The sequence below is a fragment of the Typha angustifolia genome, chromosome 3 (assembly GCF_048772165.1).
Source record: "Typha angustifolia cultivar Huaian chromosome 3, ASM4877216v1, whole genome shotgun sequence".
Taxonomy (NCBI): Eukaryota; Viridiplantae; Streptophyta; class Magnoliopsida; order Poales; family Typhaceae; genus Typha; species Typha angustifolia.
This window is the reverse complement of record NC_133241.1, coordinates 2,703,907-2,723,816: the sequence shown is the minus strand read 5'-3', so window position 1 is coordinate 2,723,816 and position 19,910 is coordinate 2,703,907. Positions and strand designations below refer to the sequence as shown.

At 35.4% G+C, this 19,910-nt stretch overlaps 1 protein-coding gene across 2 annotated transcripts in view; it reads left to right on the top strand.

Annotated features, from left to right (window-relative positions):
- LOC140779758 (ALBINO3-like protein 2, chloroplastic) overlaps positions 1-17,740 on the top strand; it is a 36,757-nt gene extending 19,017 nt beyond the window's left edge. The window contains exons 5-14 of one of the 2 annotated variants that reach the window (XM_073125004.1): positions 10,005-10,106; positions 13,804-13,863; positions 14,168-14,233; positions 15,414-15,461; positions 16,138-16,302; positions 16,396-16,451; positions 16,546-16,663; positions 16,795-16,863; positions 16,955-17,064; positions 17,170-17,740. In XM_073125004.1, the coding sequence (XP_072981105.1) occupies positions 10,005-10,106; positions 13,804-13,863; positions 14,168-14,233; positions 15,414-15,461; positions 16,138-16,302; positions 16,396-16,451; positions 16,546-16,663; positions 16,795-16,863; positions 16,955-17,064; positions 17,170-17,287 (912 nt within the window). In that variant the 3' untranslated portion in view covers positions 17,288-17,740. The remainder of the gene's footprint in view (positions 1-10,004; positions 10,107-13,803; positions 13,864-14,167; positions 14,234-15,413; positions 15,462-16,137; positions 16,303-16,395; positions 16,452-16,545; positions 16,664-16,794; positions 16,864-16,954; positions 17,065-17,169) is intronic. The other variant, XM_073125014.1, reaches the window with a different exon arrangement.
- Positions 17,741-19,910: the final 2,170 nt, after the last annotated feature.

Below are 19,910 nucleotides of genomic sequence, written 5' to 3'. Positions count from 1 at the left end.
AATGACCTATTATATTAAAAGCAAAATAATAATTAAATATAACTTTCAATACATAATATGATTGAATACATTCATTAAAACTAATATTAATGATTGAACACTTTATAATATGATTGAATACTCTATAGTATAATTGAACATATAACAATATACAACACATAATATTAATTGATAATAGTTGATGCGAATTGGGTCAGATCGGATCGCATTATGAGGATATTGGGCTCGATGGATCGAGCCTATTTATTTTTTAATTGATTCATGCTTATGTAAATCTTTAAGGAAAGTCTAGTTAAATTATATAAACTACTAAGGTAAGTTCAATTAAGTCATGTAAATTTTTAAGGCAAGTTCTAGTTCGAGTCGTATAAACCTTTATGGCTAAGTCTGAGTAGGACTCATTGTACCCGACTTTTATATAGAGAGACTGGGCTTCTTTGTTTATTCATCCAAGCATCCAAGCATTGAGAATTCTTTGTATCCGATCTCTACATATTCGACGATTGCCACAATATTGGATATTTATTGTTTTGCCCTATTTCGACCTCCATGCATTATTTTATTTATATCTTTTCATCTAGACATCTAATTTAGGTAAAACCAGAGTCATTAGAATCCTAACTCACGATGCTACCATCATCTAAATTTTTATAATTTTCTTATGCTAAAATCAGTCTAGATCTGGTTCGTAGTAATAGTTCAATAATTAACACTAATATCTAGTTGAATGTAGTACGACTAGGAGGATCAAAGATAGGGATGGCAATCGGGTCGGGTTAAGTAAGTTTGTGTCGGGTCAACTTCGTTCCTGACACAAACACAACCATATTAATAAACGGGTTATATTTGATAGACACGAACACGACCCGATTATTAAATAGGTAACACGACACGACCCGCCTAACCTGTTTAATAAACATGTTGGGTTAATACGACACGTTAACACGACCCATCAAACCCGTTTACTAAATGAGTCGTATTAACTAGACACGTTAACACGACCCGTCTAACCCGTTTAATAAATCCTATATAAAATTTAATATTTATTAATTTCTCATACAAACAAAATAACCTATTCCTAAATCAACTCATACATCATCAAAATTACAATTCTAATAATTCATCATAACAAAGCTCATACAACCAAGTTTAGAATCTAAAACAAAGTTTTAACTCTTAATCACAAATCTATACAACAACTTTTATGGAATAAAATATATAGAATAGATTTATACAACAAGTTATACAACAAAGTTTAGAGTTTAGAACAAAGTTTTAACTCTTAAGCCTAAATCCATACAACAAATTGTATGTAATAAAATTTAGAACAAAGTTTAGAATAAATTGTTGAAAGAGAGAGGAGAGAAGTTTTAGGTCAATCTTATATCTGTGAAACAATACATTACATGTATATATACAAGTTTGAATGAATGAAAAAAGGAAACGAATAATTTACATCAATTCCTAGTTTATTTTATTTCTGCATGACATCAGGAATAATATCCCTAAAATTTCGGGATTTCCATACTCCCCCTCAAGTTGGATCATAGATATTGATCATATCCAACTTGCCAATGAAATTATCGAAATTTTGTTGAGGAAGTCCTTTGGTGAATACATCAGTTGTTTGTTCTTTTGTAAGAATGTAAGTCATGTAAACAATTCCTTCTTTTACCTTCTCTTTGATGAGTGTCTATCCACTTCAACATGTTTGGTCTGATCATGTTGAACTGGATTGAGAGAAATGTTAATAGCAGCCCTGTTATCACAAAAGAATTTAATAGGAAGATCAACACCCATCTGCAATTCTTCTAGAAGTTTTCTTCAACCACAGACCCTCACAAATTCCATGGGCAATTGCTCGAAACTCTGCTTCAGCACTATTTCGAGCTACCACATTTTGTTTTTCACTTCTCCATGTTACTAAATTTCCCCATACAAATGTGCAGTATCCTGTTGTTGACCTCCGATCCTCTATTGATCCAGCCCAAATTGCATCAGTAAATACTTCTATCTCATGTCTTCCATCTTTTTTGAAGAATAATCCTTTCCCAGGAGAACCCTTGAGATATCTAAGGATCCTGTAAGCTGCTTCAAGATGGACTTCTTTTAGTGAATGCATATGCTGTCTCACCATGCTTACTGCAAAGGCAATGTCAGACCTTGTGTGAGAAAGATAGATTAATTTCCCAGCAAGTCTCTGATAACTTTCTTTATCAACTGTTCTTCCAGCATCCTCCATTTTCTTTCCGGCTTCGATTGGAGTATCACTTGGTTTGCGTCCGAGCATCCTAGTTTCTGTTAGAAGATTAAGGACATATTTCTGTTGAGAAACACTGATGCCTTTCTTGGACCTAGCAACTTCCATTCCCAGAAAATAACGCATCTGCCCTAGATTTTTTACTTCAAATTCTGTGGCCAGACTTTTCTTTAATCTCTCAATCTCGGGCAGATTATCCCCGATTAGAATAATATCGTCGACGTATACGATCAATATTGTCTTCAGCCTGTTATCAGCCTGTTGGAAGATTAGAGTATGATCTGATTGTCCTTGTTGATATCCTTGACCTTTTACCACATTTGCAAATCTGTCGAACCATGCTCTTGGTGATTGTTCGAGACCATAAAGTGATTTCTTGAGTTTGCAGACCTTGTTCTCTTCTCCCGTTTTACTAAACCCTGGTGGAATCTTCATAAAGACTTCTTCTAACAAGCCATCGAGAAAAACACTTTTTATATCAAGCTGTTGTAGCCTTGTAGGGGCCAATCTAGATTCACTGTAAGTGACAAAAGGACCTTGACTGTATTAAGTTTTGCCATTGGTGCAAAAGTCTCAGTATAGTCAATGCTGTAGGTCTGTGCAAAACCTTTAACCACAAGTCTAGATTTATAGCGTTCAATCAACCCATCTTCTTTATACTTTATTGTGAACACCCATTTACACCCGACAGCCTTCTTTCGTCTCGGTAAATCCGTCACATCCCATGTTCCATTATTTTTCCAATGCTTGCATTTCCTCCATTACAGCCTCTCTCCACTTACTACCCTTCAATGCCTCTTGGATATCTTTTGGAATATTTGTTCTATCCAGATTAGAGGTGAAAGCATGAAATTTGGGTGACAGAGTTTTATAGGAAACAAATTTGGAGATAGGATGAAGGGTACATGACTGGAGATAGGTGACTGAGAATTACCTGTGCTGGATGGGGACTCATGGCTACTTGGAGCTATCATCGGGTTCAACTCCTTTGGTACTTCGGATGTGAAATTGTTCTTGTACTTTGATTTCGGTCTCTGTGAGTACACAAGTATCTCCTTCTCTCTTTGTGTTTCATTATCTCCCCTTAAGTTCAAGTTCCCATATATAAATGGCATACTAGAATGGGATGGTATGGTTGTTGATTCAAGGTTCAAGGTAGTGTCTGGATTGGTCTCAAAGAGGAAAACGTCACAATTAATAAACCGATCTTCATTTTCTTTCTCTCCCTGAAGGGAGGTCTGGGTAAAGTAAGGTTGATTCTCAAAGAATGTGACATCAAGGCTAACAAAGGTTTTTTCTTTTGTGGAGGGATCATAACACTTGTAACCTTTCTGAGTAGGAGAATACCCAATGAAGACACATTTGACTGCCCGGGGATCAAGTTTTCCACGAGTATTTGAGTGAATATGAACAAAGGCACTACATCCAAAGACCTTGAGGGGGAGATCAGAGGAGAAGTGAGAGGCAGGAAAAGCTTGTTTGAGTTTTTGCGAGAGGTGTGGAAAAAAAGAGAGCACGACTGGGCATACGGTTTATAAGATTGACCGATGTTAATATGGCATCACCCCAGAATGTTTTTGGCATTTTTGTGGTAAACATGAGAGCTCAGCAACCTCAAGAAGATGTCTATTTTTTTGTTCTGCTACTCCATTTTGTTGGGGGGTATGAGCACATGAGCTTTGATGAATGATTGCATGATGTTGGAGATAGTCTCCAAGGGTAGTATTAAAATATTCTGTGCCATTATCAGTTCTCAAAATTTGGACTTGAGTTTAAAATTGGGTTTGAATCATGGAATGGAAATTGATAAATATATTATGAACATCAGATTTTTCTTTTAACAAGTACACCCAGCAAAGTTGAGTATGGTCATCAATAAAAGTCAGAAACCATTTTGTAAGAGTATGATTAGGAATACATGAGGGTCCCCATAGGTCACTATGAATAATAGTAAATGGTTTAGATGGTTTATATTGATTTTTCGGAAAGGAAGTACAATGATGTTTCGCAAGTTCATAGATTTCACATTACAAATTAGACAACTCTTTGTTCAAGAAAATGGACGGAATCAAATGTTTCAAATAGGGAAAGTTTGGATTTCCCATTCTAAAATGCCATAACAGAATTTCACTATCTCTATCAGCAGAAGCTGCACTACAATTCACAACTTGATATTGTGTACTCACATCGACTTCCTCAAAGTAGTAGAGTCCCTCACATTCCTTACCACTGCCAATCGTCTTCCCCGATGATAGGTCCTAAAAGACACAAGAAGATGGCGAGAAATTAGCAGAAAATCTGGATTGTTTTGTTAATTGATTGACAGACAACAAGTTACAAGATAATTTGGGAACATGAAGGACAGTCTCAAGAGTGATAGAATTAGATAGTCTTATAATCCCGATTCCTGCAATTGGTGAAAGAGTTCCATATGCAACTTTGACTTTGGGATTTCCAGCACAAGGTGAGTATAAAGAAAAAAAGGTGAATGAAGCACTCATATGATCAGAACCACCAGAATCTATTATCCATGGAGTCCTAGTTTTAGATGTAGTGGTACTCAAGGCCTTCAAAAATTTACCTCTATGGGCTAGAGAACCAGATGGAACATACGATGATTTACCTGATGTTTGAAAACTTGCGAACATCTTATATAGTTGTTTCATTTGTTCAGTATTGAATGCTCCACTTGAATTAGATGTTCTGTCTTGAGGTTTTTCAGTTGAAGCTTGACACCCACGATTCTTTTGTTTCGACTTCCAATCTGCAGGTTTCCCATGAATTTCCCAACAAGTATCCTTTCTGTGCCCATTTTTCCGATAGTGATCACACCAAGGACACCCTTTTTTTTATTGTTATTGAAAGGCCCACGAGTAAAATAACCAATTGCTTCAGATCCATTGTCTCAATTTGATCCAGCAGTCCCATTAGGACCACTCGGCCCACTCGGACCATTTAGCCCATAAGTGAGAAGAGCTGAGGACTCCTCTTGGTGAACAAGGCCCAGGTTGCAATCTTCCTTCAGCATCATGTGCCACCGCTGCTCTTCACGTCGGACTTCGGCGAACACTTCTCTAGTGGATGGAAGTGGTCGCCGCCTTAAGATTCTCCCTCGCACGTCATCAAGATCACGATTTAGCCTTGCCAAGAACCCAAAAATACGTTCAATTTCAACCTTTATTCAAAACCTGGTGCAATCGGTGGTTGACTCCCAGGTCTCCTCCATGCTTAGGTTGAGCTCTTGCTAGATCGCCGATATCTCCATGAAGAACTTTGTCACTTCCTTCTCTCCCTGCTTCATCCGCCATAGCTGTGTCTTGAGATCAAAATTCTGAGAGTAATTTCTGGTGTCGGAATAAGTATCTCTCTTGGCGTCCCAAACATCTTTTGCGGTCAGCAGGAAGAAATAGGTCTTCCCTATTTGTGATTTCATGGAGTTCATGAGCCAAGCTATCACTAAGGAGTTCTCGAACCGCCACCTTTGCTACGCTGCCTAGTTTGTTGCTTCAGGTTCTTTAATCTCGCCGGTCAGGAAACCCATTTTTCCCTTTCCGTGATTACAAGCTTGATTGATTGAGCCCATTCTCAATAATTCTTTTCGTTGAGTTTCTCAATGGTTAGCTGGAAGGATGCATTATCGGTAAATCCTCCGGAAGTCATTGCTAGGATCTCCTCTGTCTTGTTAATAGAGGTGATTGCCCCTTGGCTGTCTTCTGTCATTGATGAACAAGGATAGATTAACCTTGCTCTGATACCATGTAGAAAGAGAGAGGAGAGAAGTTTTAGGTCAATCTTATAACTGTGAAACAATACATTACATGTATATATACAAGTTTGGATGAATGGAAAAAGGAAACAAATAATTTACATCAATCCCTGGTTTATTTTATTTCTGCATGACATCAGTAATAGTATCCCTAAAATTTTGAGATTTCCATATAAATCTATACAAGTTTTAGTTTTAATTCTCAAATGTAACAATCCCATAACAATTAAAACAAAGTTTGAAGTTTACAGTCCATTATAAATTGCAAATAGTTTATAGGAAGTAAACAAATAGTTTATAATAAAAAAAATAACATTAATAAGCCCTTCATTTTATTGTCCAAAGATTATGACCCTGTCAAGAAAAAATAAAAGAGAACGTTAATAACTAAGATATAAGATATAAGTAATTCATCAATAAAGTAATTCATCTAGCAAAGTAATCTGCAATAAAGTAATCTACAGGATAATCTAGCAAGAAACTTTCTACAGCATAATCTACTCATTACTTTGGAATACATTTGCTCTAATTTTTCTCCCTCAAGATTTCTAATCTTTAATGACCAAGATAACCATATGCAAATCAATGAAGATATCTATCAGACTATAAAGATAATAAGTAGAAATAGATATACATATTGCAAAAAAAGAGAGATATCAAGGGGAGCAGAATTTAATGCCATTGGAAAGTACTATGCCAAGAAAGAAGTATGAAAATTTACATAAGATGAATCTATAATCTTCAATTAGCCAGATACAAGGTTAGGGGAGACAAGCTATTCTAACAGCAAGCAACACAAAAGACTTCCTTACATCCAGCTCCTTTTTAAAGCAAAATCAGAAGTACTGTAACAGCCCGGTATAAGAAAGAACCGTAACAGCTATACAAGGCACCAAGAAAATGTGGAAGTACACTGTCCTGGTACAGGTCAATATTTCATTATGCAAATCAGCTAGCATTGACAACTTTCTGAGTTGCAATCTATGATAGTGTCCAGTATGTCAAATGTCTCGAGGAAAAAGCTGATAGCCTGATACAACTACAATATACTAGGAGAGAACTTAGAATCAGAATATCTGTATTTACTTGCATTATTATGAGACAAACTTATTAAGCATGTTAAAATGAAGGCCTCACTTTTTGGCAGTTGCTAGTCATATGTTGACAAATCCCCATGCAAGTGTTACACACATAATCTACTGCAAATTGCAGACAGTCAAACTAATAAAGATGATTTTCTGTTAAAGGAGGTGTGTTATAAGATTCATATAGCCTGCCTGCAATATCTGTATAAACATTCTAGGGTATAATTTATCTTCTAACAAGACTATCCATTCTACCCAGAGTGACTTCTTTTATGGTCTTACAGCAGCACAACATGCTGAGAAAATAATCGGTATTATAAGTCTTTAATGTTAATCATTATCTGGCTAGTATGTGATGGTTGGCAACGTATTCCTTACATGGGAATATGGCATCTACAATGAAGGTCATGGTAACCAATATTCCCATCTACAATGAAGGTCATGGTAACCAATTTCTACCATTAGATTTTAAACTGATAGAAGAAATGATCACAAGTGGAAGTCAGAGAAATCTCAACTCATGTTCCAATTTCTTATAGCCAAAGGAATATGGTGGAAAAGGGCTGCAAGGCTGATGATGGCGAGGAGGGTATCAAAGGAGAGAATATGTACTCAGCAATCCTATATACAGAAAACCTTTTAACTACAGCACCTAACAATTCTAGCATAAATAATCACATTGCTTACCCAACAATTATACAGCCTTCTAAGTGGACAAGATATGACAATGTCCTGTAACTCTGCTTTCCAGTTATGCCCTATTCTTCCCATTTCCAAGACTGATTACCTCAGGAAAATAGTTTGTAATACTGGTGTTGAGTGGTACATATTATAAGTACTTTACACAAAGATTACTAATGTAAAAGAAAATTAAACAAATTTCACTTATACAATCCTACCTTGCATAGAATTGTTAATGAGTTCCCTGACTTCAGGCACCAACTCTAAAAAATTACAGAAGTTAATGTTGTTGATGACCTTCTTCTGTTAACAAAGAAAGAGATAACAAAATTTTGCATGAGAAATTGGCATCCATTAACACACAAGAAAAATTGCAAATGATGAGAAGAAGAAGAAGAAGAAGAAGAAGAAAAGCAAGATGAACCTTCAGGTCAGTGCGGTCAAAAGAAGCAAGTGCACAAAGTCCACCATATGTAGCAACATCTTGTGGTGCTATTTGTTCTGAATAGGCAGCAGATGGCGGCCAGAGAGATTGGAGAAAGAGGAGGCGCGGCGAAATTTTTTTGCCCTTTAGGTGAGATGAGGCGGCTACGGCTGTGTTGGAGAGGGAAGAGAATGAGTGGGTAAACAATTTAGGTTTTAGACTTTAGTTATCTTATATATATGGGTTCACGGGTTGACCTGACCCGACCCGACCCTACCCGTATACTTAAACGGGTCAAATGGGTCAAAACGGGTTAGCTATATAAACTCAAAAACGATCTGATTATTAAACGGGTTAGGTGGGTTGACCTATTTACAACCCGAACCCTATTATACTAAACTCAAACTTGATTAAGAGCTGAGTTATCGTATCAGATTATCGGATCCGGTTAAGATTTGGCACCCCTAATCAAAGATTTTATTTGTCGTCACAAGAATAATACGAGAATGTTGTACTAAATACTATTGATAATCTTTAAAACTCATTCACTAATAGTAATGTTGCTTGTAACATCTCACATAATTTTCATACAAATAAGAATTTTGTAATTCTCCTATGATATGACATGAATATTGAACATACATGGGAATTAAAATTAATTTGATGATGATTTATGAAAATAGAAAAAATTAAATAAAAAGGGCTACACATATCGTGTCGGTCATTACAACTTGGCACATGGGTGTGCCACTATCTGCACGGCAAATGCCAGTTGGCACAGCCATCCTTGGTCTCACTGATGCTTTTGCTCTACTCCCATTTGAAGGTTTTTTAGTCAGAGCTAGCCCATAAATGTGGACACTAGAATCAGCCCCGCTAATATACCTTGTTGCCCCTGTGGCAAACAAGATATGATAGAAAGTTTTGATGGGGTGTGCATATGGCTCATAAAGATTTAAGTGGAATATATTTGCCTTTTGAAGAATTAGATTAGAGTGTTTGTATAGAATAATAGATCTTGATACAAGTTACAAGATTTTCAGTTTTGACATCAATAACCCTTCTCCTAGTCATATTGGTAGGTTATATCGGACTTGACTTTCAGGATGTTCTAAACAAGATACAATATTTTGTGGACCAATAGCTGATATCAACAGTTCAGAAAGGTGCCATGATTAATGCAAAAACAAGCAAGAGAGGAGAGACTTATTATGAAACTAAAACGCTAGTTAGCAACTGTATCTATTGATGTTAATGTTAGCTATGGTTTCAGAATTTATAAGTTTTGGCTCATGCTAGTAAGATTCCTAATGAACTCTAGATATTTAAAGCTTGTATAGTCATATAGTGCTAATGGTGTGTTTTGAGTTCAATATTGTTTCCTTTTCTGTTTTCTTATTTTATTCTTGGTATATCATATTCATGGTAATAAGTAATTACAAGGTTGGCTGCAATATCCCTTCTCATGTTTTCATAACTTTTTGCTGCACTATTTTTTTTCCTTTCCTTTGATTGTTCATGCTAAATGTGGTGCCCAATCTTTCCCGCATCCCTAAGAAACAACATTTGTTTGCTAAATGATAGACATGCATGTTGTGATTACTGAAAAGGTGTAATACTTTTCTGGTTTGGTGTTATTAGTTATTACTTTGTTTATCTTTGTGAAAGGAAACTATTCGATATAAATATCATTTATTTGTATTGATAAACTGTTTCAATGTCTTATGTTAGAGTAGTGTCTTTTTTCTTGATTTTATCTTATAGAGGTTCTGATGAATGAACATGCAGGGTGGCACACTATGGTTTGAAAATTTGACTGACTTTCCAAACGGCATTTTGGGTTCCTTTTTCCCTATATTAATTGCTGGTCTGCATTATGTCAATGTTCAGGTACTTCTCTATGCATCAATTGTGTACTATCCCTTAGTTTTGTTCATTTGGTTGTTATGCAGTTCATCTATACTATAGTACACAATGTTGTTGGAATAGTTAGTATACAATATGATAGACTTTTGCATGAGCATGTTCCAAGCATGAACACGTGCTGCACCACTTGCCATCCGTGCTGCAAAACTATAGGCTCCATCATCGGCCAGAGAGAAGAGAGAGAGAGCTTTCACTATCGATGATCGGCTCGCCATCCATCGCTGTTGTCTCCCTCTCTCTTGGTGCCCTAATGAAGGTTGAAAGCAAGGGTTTTAGAAAGCTGTGACGCGTTTAGACAAAATGATTTGCATTAGGAGGGAAATGATAGATGATAAGGTGAGAGGAGGGCGATGACTTCGTAGCAACACTCTCCACCGTTACTCGCCTCCTCTAGCTGTTTTGCTCGATGCTAAAAGGTGAGAGGAGGGGTGTTATGTGACACTATTTATGCCATGTGTCGGTATTCACCAACACAGTTATCATTAACATGTACATTGTAGACTGATAGAATTTTTTTTTAAGGTCATCATTACAGGAGGTTATCAAAATCCAAATGGTAAATTCAAGTTGAAAGCACAAAGAAATTCATTTTCATGGAGAGAGGAAGAGATGGCCATTAGAGAAGAGAAAAGGCTAATGTAGCTAAGGGAGCCTAGCCTTTTAATTTTATTATTCACAACCATTAGTCTATTTGAGTCAATTGGGTGTGTTTTGGCATTTTGAGTTCAATTTGTTCTAAATAAAGACTTAACTGATACTTGATGTATTTGAGTAATTTTAATGTTGGTTAGGGTTAGTTTAGGTGTCTGGATTCTAATTGAATCCATTTGACTCAATTGGCTTGAATGTGTTTAATTTGTATAATTGATTCAATTTGGTTTGACTTTAATTTAGGGAAATTTGCATTTTATGCCTTTTTTTACACCTCGCATTTCTAATATTTGCAAATCACACCCTATGTTTTACCAAACATTTGTAAAACACACTCGCGGTTCAGTTAACATTGACGCCGTTTAGGCAGATGACGTAAAAAGAGAATATTCCATCTAGTTTAAACCATTTATCTACTAAAATGCGTAAAATGCGCTTATTTTCTTTTTCTTCTAGGGAAAATTAGGGGAGTGCATGCTTTCAACTCTCTCTTCTCCATTGTTAATTGGGAAGATACATCCCATTTGAGATTCTTGAGAAGTTTACTTTTTTATTGGATAAAACTCATGTGTCAATTCTTAGTTTCTGTTTGTTTGACATTTTATTGATTAATAATTATTGCAGTTTAGGTTATAGAGGAGAGGATTCTTGATGTGAAGATTTTAGGTGGGTAGGAGTATTTTGGTAATTTATTTGGAGTAGTTAATTTAATCTAGGAGTTTGGTTAAGTTTAGTTAATGCCATGGTTACCGATCATGATCCCAATCTCTCTCTCTTTCTTTCTTCTCACTCTTTCTCTCTTTCTCTCTTTTACTCATTCTTTCTCTTTCTCTTTCTCTTTATCTCTTTACCATATAACCATTGTTTAGTTAATTTAATTTAAACTATTTCTTAGTTAATTTTTTCTCTCTCTTTCTTTTTCTTTCTCTTTTCTCTCTTTAGAGTAGTTAATTTAATCTAGGAGTTTGGTTAAATTTAGTTAATGCCATGGTTATCGACCCCAATCCCAATCCGAACTCTCTCTTTCTCTCTTTTGCTCTTTTTTCTCACTCTCCCTTTTACTCTTTCTCTCTTTCGCTCTTTCTTCTCTCTCTCTCACTCTTTCACTCTTTCTTCTCGGTCTCTCTTTCTCTCTTTCTTTTTCTTTTTCTCCTCTTACCATATAACCATTGTTTCGCTTACGAAGAGATCTAGCATCTGCGAACTTAATGCAGATCTAACTCCGACAAACTCCAATTTTTTATTTTATTTCTAACCATTGTTTCTTTATTTCTCTTTCAGTTTTTTTTTTTAAAATTTCTAACGATTGTTTCTCTTTATTTCTCTTTCAATTTTTTTTTATTTCTTCCACTCTCCCTTTTTCTTTTCTTTTCTTCTTATTTTTCTTAACTACACCATGGTTTTTCTTTCTTTTGTTTGGTTTTCTTCCACCCATTCTCTTTCTAATCTCTCTTTTTTTTTTCAGTTCTCATTGCACTATAGTTTCTTTCTTTATTTTCTTACTTTTGGTAAAAAAAAAATTCTAAATTTTTAAAAGTTTTTCTGCATTTTTAAATAATATTTAGAATTTTACGTAACTAAAAAGTTTGATCTGATCTAGGTGACTGATACGGCTGATCCGGCCGATACATATCATTTTTTCGGAAGACCAATTCCAATCCTAATCCTGATCTTTTGAACCTTGGTTAATGCATCTAAAGACAAAATGTGTTCAACAAATATTTGGTAAAATGCAATGTGTGATTTACAAATATTAAAAATGTAGGGTTTAACCTGCAATATGTTAAAGGATAGGGTCTTAAATGCAAAATTTTCTGTTAATTTAATTGGTCAATGGTGCTAGCCAATTATTAATTTAGGTTCCAAGCTTTGGTGTTCCTTCAAAACCTCTCTTTCTTAGGGTTCCATCCACTTCGTTCCTTTTTTGTGGCTCCTTTTTTGTACCTTGTTTTCAAGCACTTCATAGCGAATCCAAGTTGGTTCACTCTTGAGTTTTGAAATTTTATGACTTGCATATTACTTCTTAACTAGAAATGGTTTCTTGATATCATGCACCTTCTTTCCTATTTATTCTAAATTTACTGTATATGAATTGCAGTCTAGTAGATCAAACCTACTCTTCTATTGGAAATTTAGGATGTAGAATTTCCTTGGAAGCATGTTTAGTATCATTAGTTGATAAGGGAGCGAAGAAACATTTATTCAATAGTGGTGTTCCATGTATACTAACTAATGTTTTAGTTGGTTGTTGGACATGCTTACTCTGTTATTCACAAACCAAAAGAACATAGTTTTTATCGATTATAGTTGCTAAATGAAGTTTTAGCCTTGTAGGTCAGCTTTCTAATACCAAGAAGTGGTGAGTGAACAAGAGAAAAGTACTGGACAATGGTTTCCAGCTAGTAGGGTTAAAATTCTTTACCCAGTAAAAGGTGGTTTAAACGTGACAGTTTTTTGTATACCGTATACATTCTGATATGTTGTTACTTTCCATTTAAGTTTTACCACGAAAAAGTCTTAATAATCACTTCTGGTGGATGATTTACATGCCTTTACTAAAAGTGTTAAATGAAATGGCATTTCTATTTCATCAGCCAGAATTATTAAGAGATCTTTAGTCATTATATACTGTCCTCCTTTTTCTCTGAAAATTGCCTACTCATCTAACTCTTTCTGTCCTCCTTTTGGCTTCATATGTATGACAGATACATTAGTTTCCTTTGCAAATTGTATAGTTGATGTTTGATCTCGGTTCTAGTCAACTACTCATAGGAATATTAATTTGGAGTTCCAGACTTCTCTGGATCACGCTAGATGTGCATGTTTCTGTTACCTGACTGTTTGCAGTGCAACCCTGCTTTATTTGACAATAAGTTGGCTATGCTTTATATTAGATTCTAGTTTCACATGATCATACTTACACAACATATTTTAGGTTTTCGCTTTATTGCTGTATTTCCGGTGTTTTATCAAATGTTAAATGACTGATCATGATTACTTCTTCTTGCAGGTTTCTTTCCAGACCGTTCAACTTGAGAATTTGCGAGGAATTTTAGGATTTCTAACAAAAGTGAGTTGGCATAAAACTTCAGATTTTATATCTGTACTGAGAAATATAAAAACCTTTTCTGCAATGCAGATAGTAGCTAATGACTAATCTGCTATAAAGGATATTGATTTCATAGTTTATTGACAAGGATGTTCAGGTGCACAAAGCTTCCCCTAATTCAGTGTCTAGGGAGTGCAAGATCTAAATTGTCTTCTGCTCTTGAGCTTCTGAAGTTCATGAGAAACTTCAAGTGCTATAATTTACTATATCTAGTAATCATTGAATATTCATGCTAAAAATTAATTGGTTCTTATTCTTAATGCAGTATTACAAGTTATATCTTGACATCCTGGCCATCCCTTTACTTCTTATTGGATTTCATATACCTCAGGTCAGTATATATTCATTTTTCTCCTTTTCTTGGTAAGAGACATTTTCTGCGTACCAGGTTATCTTATTTTGGTTGGATACTGTTGGAGCAGTTCAAGCATAACAGCTAAGCTGTTAATTGTTAATTTCCTTGATAAACTAGTATGACTGGTTTACCTGAATGTCTGTAATCTGATGTTAGCTTTCTTGCTGCAAAAATCAAAAAAGAAAAAAAGAAGAAAGAATGAATGAAAGAAAGGAAGAAAGAAGAAAGAGCGTACTATGATAAATATTTGTTAGTTGATAGTGAACTTTTATATCTCTTCTTATTATTGTAATAAATGTTTGTCGTACATTTTCTGTGGGATCAGTGTGAGGAACACTGTAAATTAACTGACACTTTAAGCTGATGATGGATGATCGTCTATGTTTAAGTTTAATTACGTCGTAGGGTTTGATACTATAAAAATCAGAACTTTGTAAAGTTTATTCGCTATTTCATAGTTGTTTCATAACTGAACTCCAAATTACGAACATGTATTCTGAAAAAAATAAATTAAATATATTTTACTACTCTGTACTTACGCCCAAAATCACTTTACTCCTGTATTTTAAAAAGTTTCAAATCAGTCACCGTATTTATAACTAAAATAGGACCGTTAAATTTTCTGTCAAATTTAACTACGCAATGCTAAAATGAACCAAATATCTTCTCATGTTTGTTAGGACACAGGTTTTTGAGATAATATCGCCAAATAACCAAAATAGCCATAACGCTCAGTTAAATTTGATAGAAAAATTAATGGTCCCATTTTAGTTATAAGTATAGTGACTGATTTCAGATTTTTTGAAATATATAGGTAAAGTAATTTTGAGTATAAGTACAAGAACTGATTTAAGACTTTTTGAAATATATGAAAATAAATTAATTTTAAGCATAAATATATAGAGGTAAAATGCATTTAAACAAAAAAGAAAATTCTATTCACTTTACTTTGAGTGAGCCTTTCTTATACGTACAAAATTTGAGGTCTAATCTTCAAATTATGTAAAGGTTATTTAAAGCAGAAGTTATATTTCCTGTTATATCTAAAATGAACAAATATGGTTGTCTTTCCTAGTAAAGATACATTAGTATAATTCCAGATATACATGGTCTATATGTGAGAGATTATTCTTTATACACTTTCTTCATTTTGCAGGGTTCTTTGGTCTACTGGGTCACTAACAGCTCATTTACTTTATTTCAGGTTTGACGAATAAATCTCTCTCAATCATTCGTAAATTCCTTGTTGTACTAAAATGTTACAAGTTACTGTAATGGCTATGCCAAATCAGATTCCAAAGGGGAATTTTCCTGATTTAGTTACACTAGTTCCATTTAATTAGACTTTTATAACTGTGGATTAAGAAGATTCACTCAATCACCTGAATCTTGAACAATTTGGCAGGTTGCTCAGTTCAGGCAAAGAAAGCATTCTTCATGGTCTTTCAGAACTAGAACTGGTCAAATCTCAATAATCATGTTAGATGTTGTAGTGACAAAATATTTAGCAGAATCAAGTAAAAGATGAGATAAGGCAACAGAAGAGCAGGTAGCACTGGATATTCATATAACCTGGTCAGATCTAGCTGAGGCGACCAGGATTTAGGTCACCTCACGAAGACATTTCTTGATGAATGAAACTAGGTCATTGAACTTCTCCTTCAAAGACATTTTATATTTCTGTAAAGAGAGAGGATAGTCTTCTAGTTAAGGTGCTGATAAATTATTCTCTCCTGAACATTTGGATGGTCCATTTCTTTGTTTGTATTAGACTCTATGCTGTGAATCCAATAGTTTTATCTTTTTATTTTGTATTATGGAAGTCATCATACAGATTTATCTCAGCAGATAATCATTTTATGAAGCATTAAATGATGCAGCAATTAGCCCTCAGGAATGCACATGTTCGTGCGAAGTTGGAACTTCCAGATATGAAAGTCCGAGGGAAGAAAATGATTTCTCAAGAGGACATTCTTCCTCGGAGTCATAATACTGTGGAGAATGAAATCTCTGCAGAAACTCTTTCTGCAGAGAACCTCCTTGATGTGAGTACATATTAGATACCTGCATCTCTTTTGTGTTGTGAGGCATCTGCAACTGTTAGTGGCATCTAAAAAATCTATATTGGATATTTACAGCTTGCTATAGAAGACATGAAGACAGGAGAGGAAGTTAGAGCACTTTCGTTGCTGGGGTAGTTAGTTTTATTTTATAATATTTTGTAGTCCTGTCAATTGATTTGATATTATCCTTGCTCTTATCAGTAAATCTAACACGAACTTTCTCAGATTAGCAATTGAGAAAGATCCTGATCTGGTAAGGGCATTGGTTGCTATGGGGCAGATCCTGTGCTCAAAACAGAACTATGTTGAAGCAGCTGAATATTTTGAACGTGCAATATTGCAGGTCTGCTTGCTTTACTGTTGATGCAGCTCTTATGCCAGAATTGTTTCTATGCTATTCTTAACTAGAAATTCTAATTGTGGTTACGATGCCTGATTCTTGTTTAGAATGACTTATGCGTTTTTGTTGGTTAGCAGTTTCAAGAGGATGATCCTCTTCTTGTGTTTGCATGTTTTGGCGCAGGTGTATCACATGTTTTGCAGGTAATCTAATGCAAGAATTGCATTTTGACTTTGAGTTTTGGATCACTGAAATCAAACTGTAAAGGATACTAAAATGTTGTAGAAAATGCAGGGAGATGTTCAGGAGGGAGTCAAGCACCTGAAGAGAATAGCTGAGATGAAGGAACCCGAGAGTCCTATGAACAAGGCTTGCTACTATCAGGGATTGGTTTTGTTAGGAAGGTATAGCAGCCCAGTAGAATTATTTCTAATCTGTCAAACTCTATTTCTTTTCTATGTTCTTTTGATTATTCTACTAGTTTCATCTGATTGATCCTGTGAATACAGCACTTTGTTTCAACAAGGTGAGAAATCTGAAGCTGTTAAGTACCTGCGGATAGCTGCAACTTATGATCCTGGTGTTAATGCATATATAAGGGAATGTGAAGAGGAACTAAAAAATTAGCAGAATTGATGAATCATTTGTAATGGTTGCATGGATCCTATACGGTTAACATCTTTTACCTTCATTGGCTGAGTGCGCCAGAGAGAGAATGATCCTGCATCCTTGCTATACCTTACAGTGTCTAACTGCTCCACAGCTTAACAGCTCTCACATTTGAGCATCGCCAATGTAAGAGAGGGAAAGACAAGGCAAGAGAAAAGAACATGGAAAATCAGAACCAGTCGATCTACATTTGGTGGCTATTTCTTGGAGCTTCATTTGTTTGCTCTTACATGCGGCTCATGATGCATATAACAAGTGCTGAAGCATTGTAAGAAATTTTGTCTATTCTTTTGGAGATGCAATTTGCATAAACTGTATCATGTACAATAAAGGACTAACAATGGTCTTATCGAATAATACTAAAATTTTATCAATCATAATACATGGTCATCAGTTGGTCATATTTACCTGCACAGTTTGTCATCCATAGAATATATTTGAAATTTGTAGTAGTAGAAAATGCTAGCAGTCACAGGTCCAATAAGCGATAATGGGTCAGTTTCAACCAATTGATCAACATTATCATGTCGAACCATCCTGACTCAATTGTCAGCAACATTGTTTGTTGGCCAGTAAACAAATGTATTGTTGGAAGGCATCGCCGTACTAGTTTATACTAGTATAAGGTATTATAGTGTTTAGTTGTAAACTAATATAGTTTGTAATAATAGTGTCTAATATTGATCAATATTTTTTTTCTCTTTAAAGAAATAATTATACTTGATGTGACATGAATTTCAAGTTAAACGAAGATTCTTGTGAATTTTCCAAAAGAAATTCGCTGGTCTTAATTACAAAGATTCACAAGAATAACACACATCCTTGCAAAATTTCTACAAAGAATTTGTTACCAGTAAAATCTTTCAGCAAATTAGTTTGTTACAACTAATTATTCCCAACATTTAAAAGTGTCACAAATGTCTCTTTATAACAAGTTTGACAACATTAAAAACATCATAAAACTATATAAATTGGCATATAAGCTATCTTAAGGTAATCAATAAGAATACAAATGAGCAACTGAAAGTAATCACAGAAATAGCTCATGGGTCGAGGAAAAGTGCTTGGGTGCCTACAACCAATTCATCGCTTTGAAAAAGGTGGCTGTTTAATCCTTGTGCACAGAGAACTTATGTGGCAGGATTTGAGAGGAGAGAGCTTGGTGGGAGAGGCTACTCATGTCATGGCAATTGCTTTTGAGAGAGAGAGAGAGAGAGAGGAGAGTACAAGAGTCAAAAGATAGCTGTTTTGAATGTTGCCCTCACAAGGGCAAATATGTAAGTTTTTCTTATCAATTTGAAATAGTTTGTTGGTATAAAATGAAAGGAGAGAGAAGTATGTATTTGTAAACTAGTATTAATAATCTTTTATACTATACTAGATTTCTAGTCCAGTTATAGTTAGAGAGAGAGAGAGAGAGAGAGAGAGAGAGAGAGAGAGAGAGAGAGAGAGAATTGGCATGGCCTAGCTAGGAATTAAGAAGTAAGAGTGTACAAAATTTAAGATGATAGAAAGAGGAGGAAGAAAGAAAATTTTACAAGAAGGTTAAAAAGACTCCCTTATCAGTTCTAAGAGGAAGCCAGACGAAGTAAGAAGTAAAAGATCAACCGAGGAAAAGCACTGGCCTTCTTACCTCACCACTAATCTAAATAGGAGTATGGACCTGAGGTGGTCCCAAACTTGGACTAGAAATTGTTGAGGATCTTCATGGAATAAGAGCAATTTAAGAGTTTTTGCTCACAATTTCAACTTCCATGCCGTAGATAGCACATGATATAGGCTTGACATAACCCTTTATAATTAGGTTTGCTTTTTTTTTTTTTTTTGACTGAAAGTCCGTAGACGTTGTATTAATTGAAAGCCATTACATCAGATTTGCAAGCGATTACAAAGCCTTGGCCATTCCTTGCTGCTAGCCCAGCCAGTGAGTGTGCTTTGCCATTGTTTGTCCTACTAGTAAATAGGACTTTAACTGCTGTGTTGGCCATTAAAAGGCTTTTGCATTCTTGAAGAATTCCAATAACAGACCGGTCTTTAGGATCCTCCCGCCCATTGATAGCTTTGACCATTCTAAGGCAGTCGCTAAATACCCATCTGTAGGAGTTGCATGAGTATGAGATGACTTTTTTTAACCCCAACAGAATAGCGTGTGCTTCTCCGACGAGTGCATTTTCGTAGTGCTTCAAGTAGATAGCCTTGTCTAAGCCCTCATCGTTGGAATATTTGATTAAGTGAATACCCACTCCACCATCGTGTGAGCCTCACCACGACGCATCCACTCAACAGATCAGATCTCTCGGTAGGAAGTTGCACCTCTCTTGAATGATTGGGTGTGAAGCCAAGTTGCCTCCATCTTGAGCTCTCTGAATATTTGAGGGGAGTGTATTACTATTATCCATCAACTTGGCTGCTTCTTCAATGACTTCACCTGGATTTAGCTGTTTCTGGTTAAAGATTTGCTTGTTTCGTTCTTTCCATAACACCCTGGCTATATTGAAAGCATAAGCGAGATCGTCCGCTAAGAGTTTTGCATGCAGAGCTACTATCCATTAATCAACCTGGGAAGGGAGCAGCTCCACCC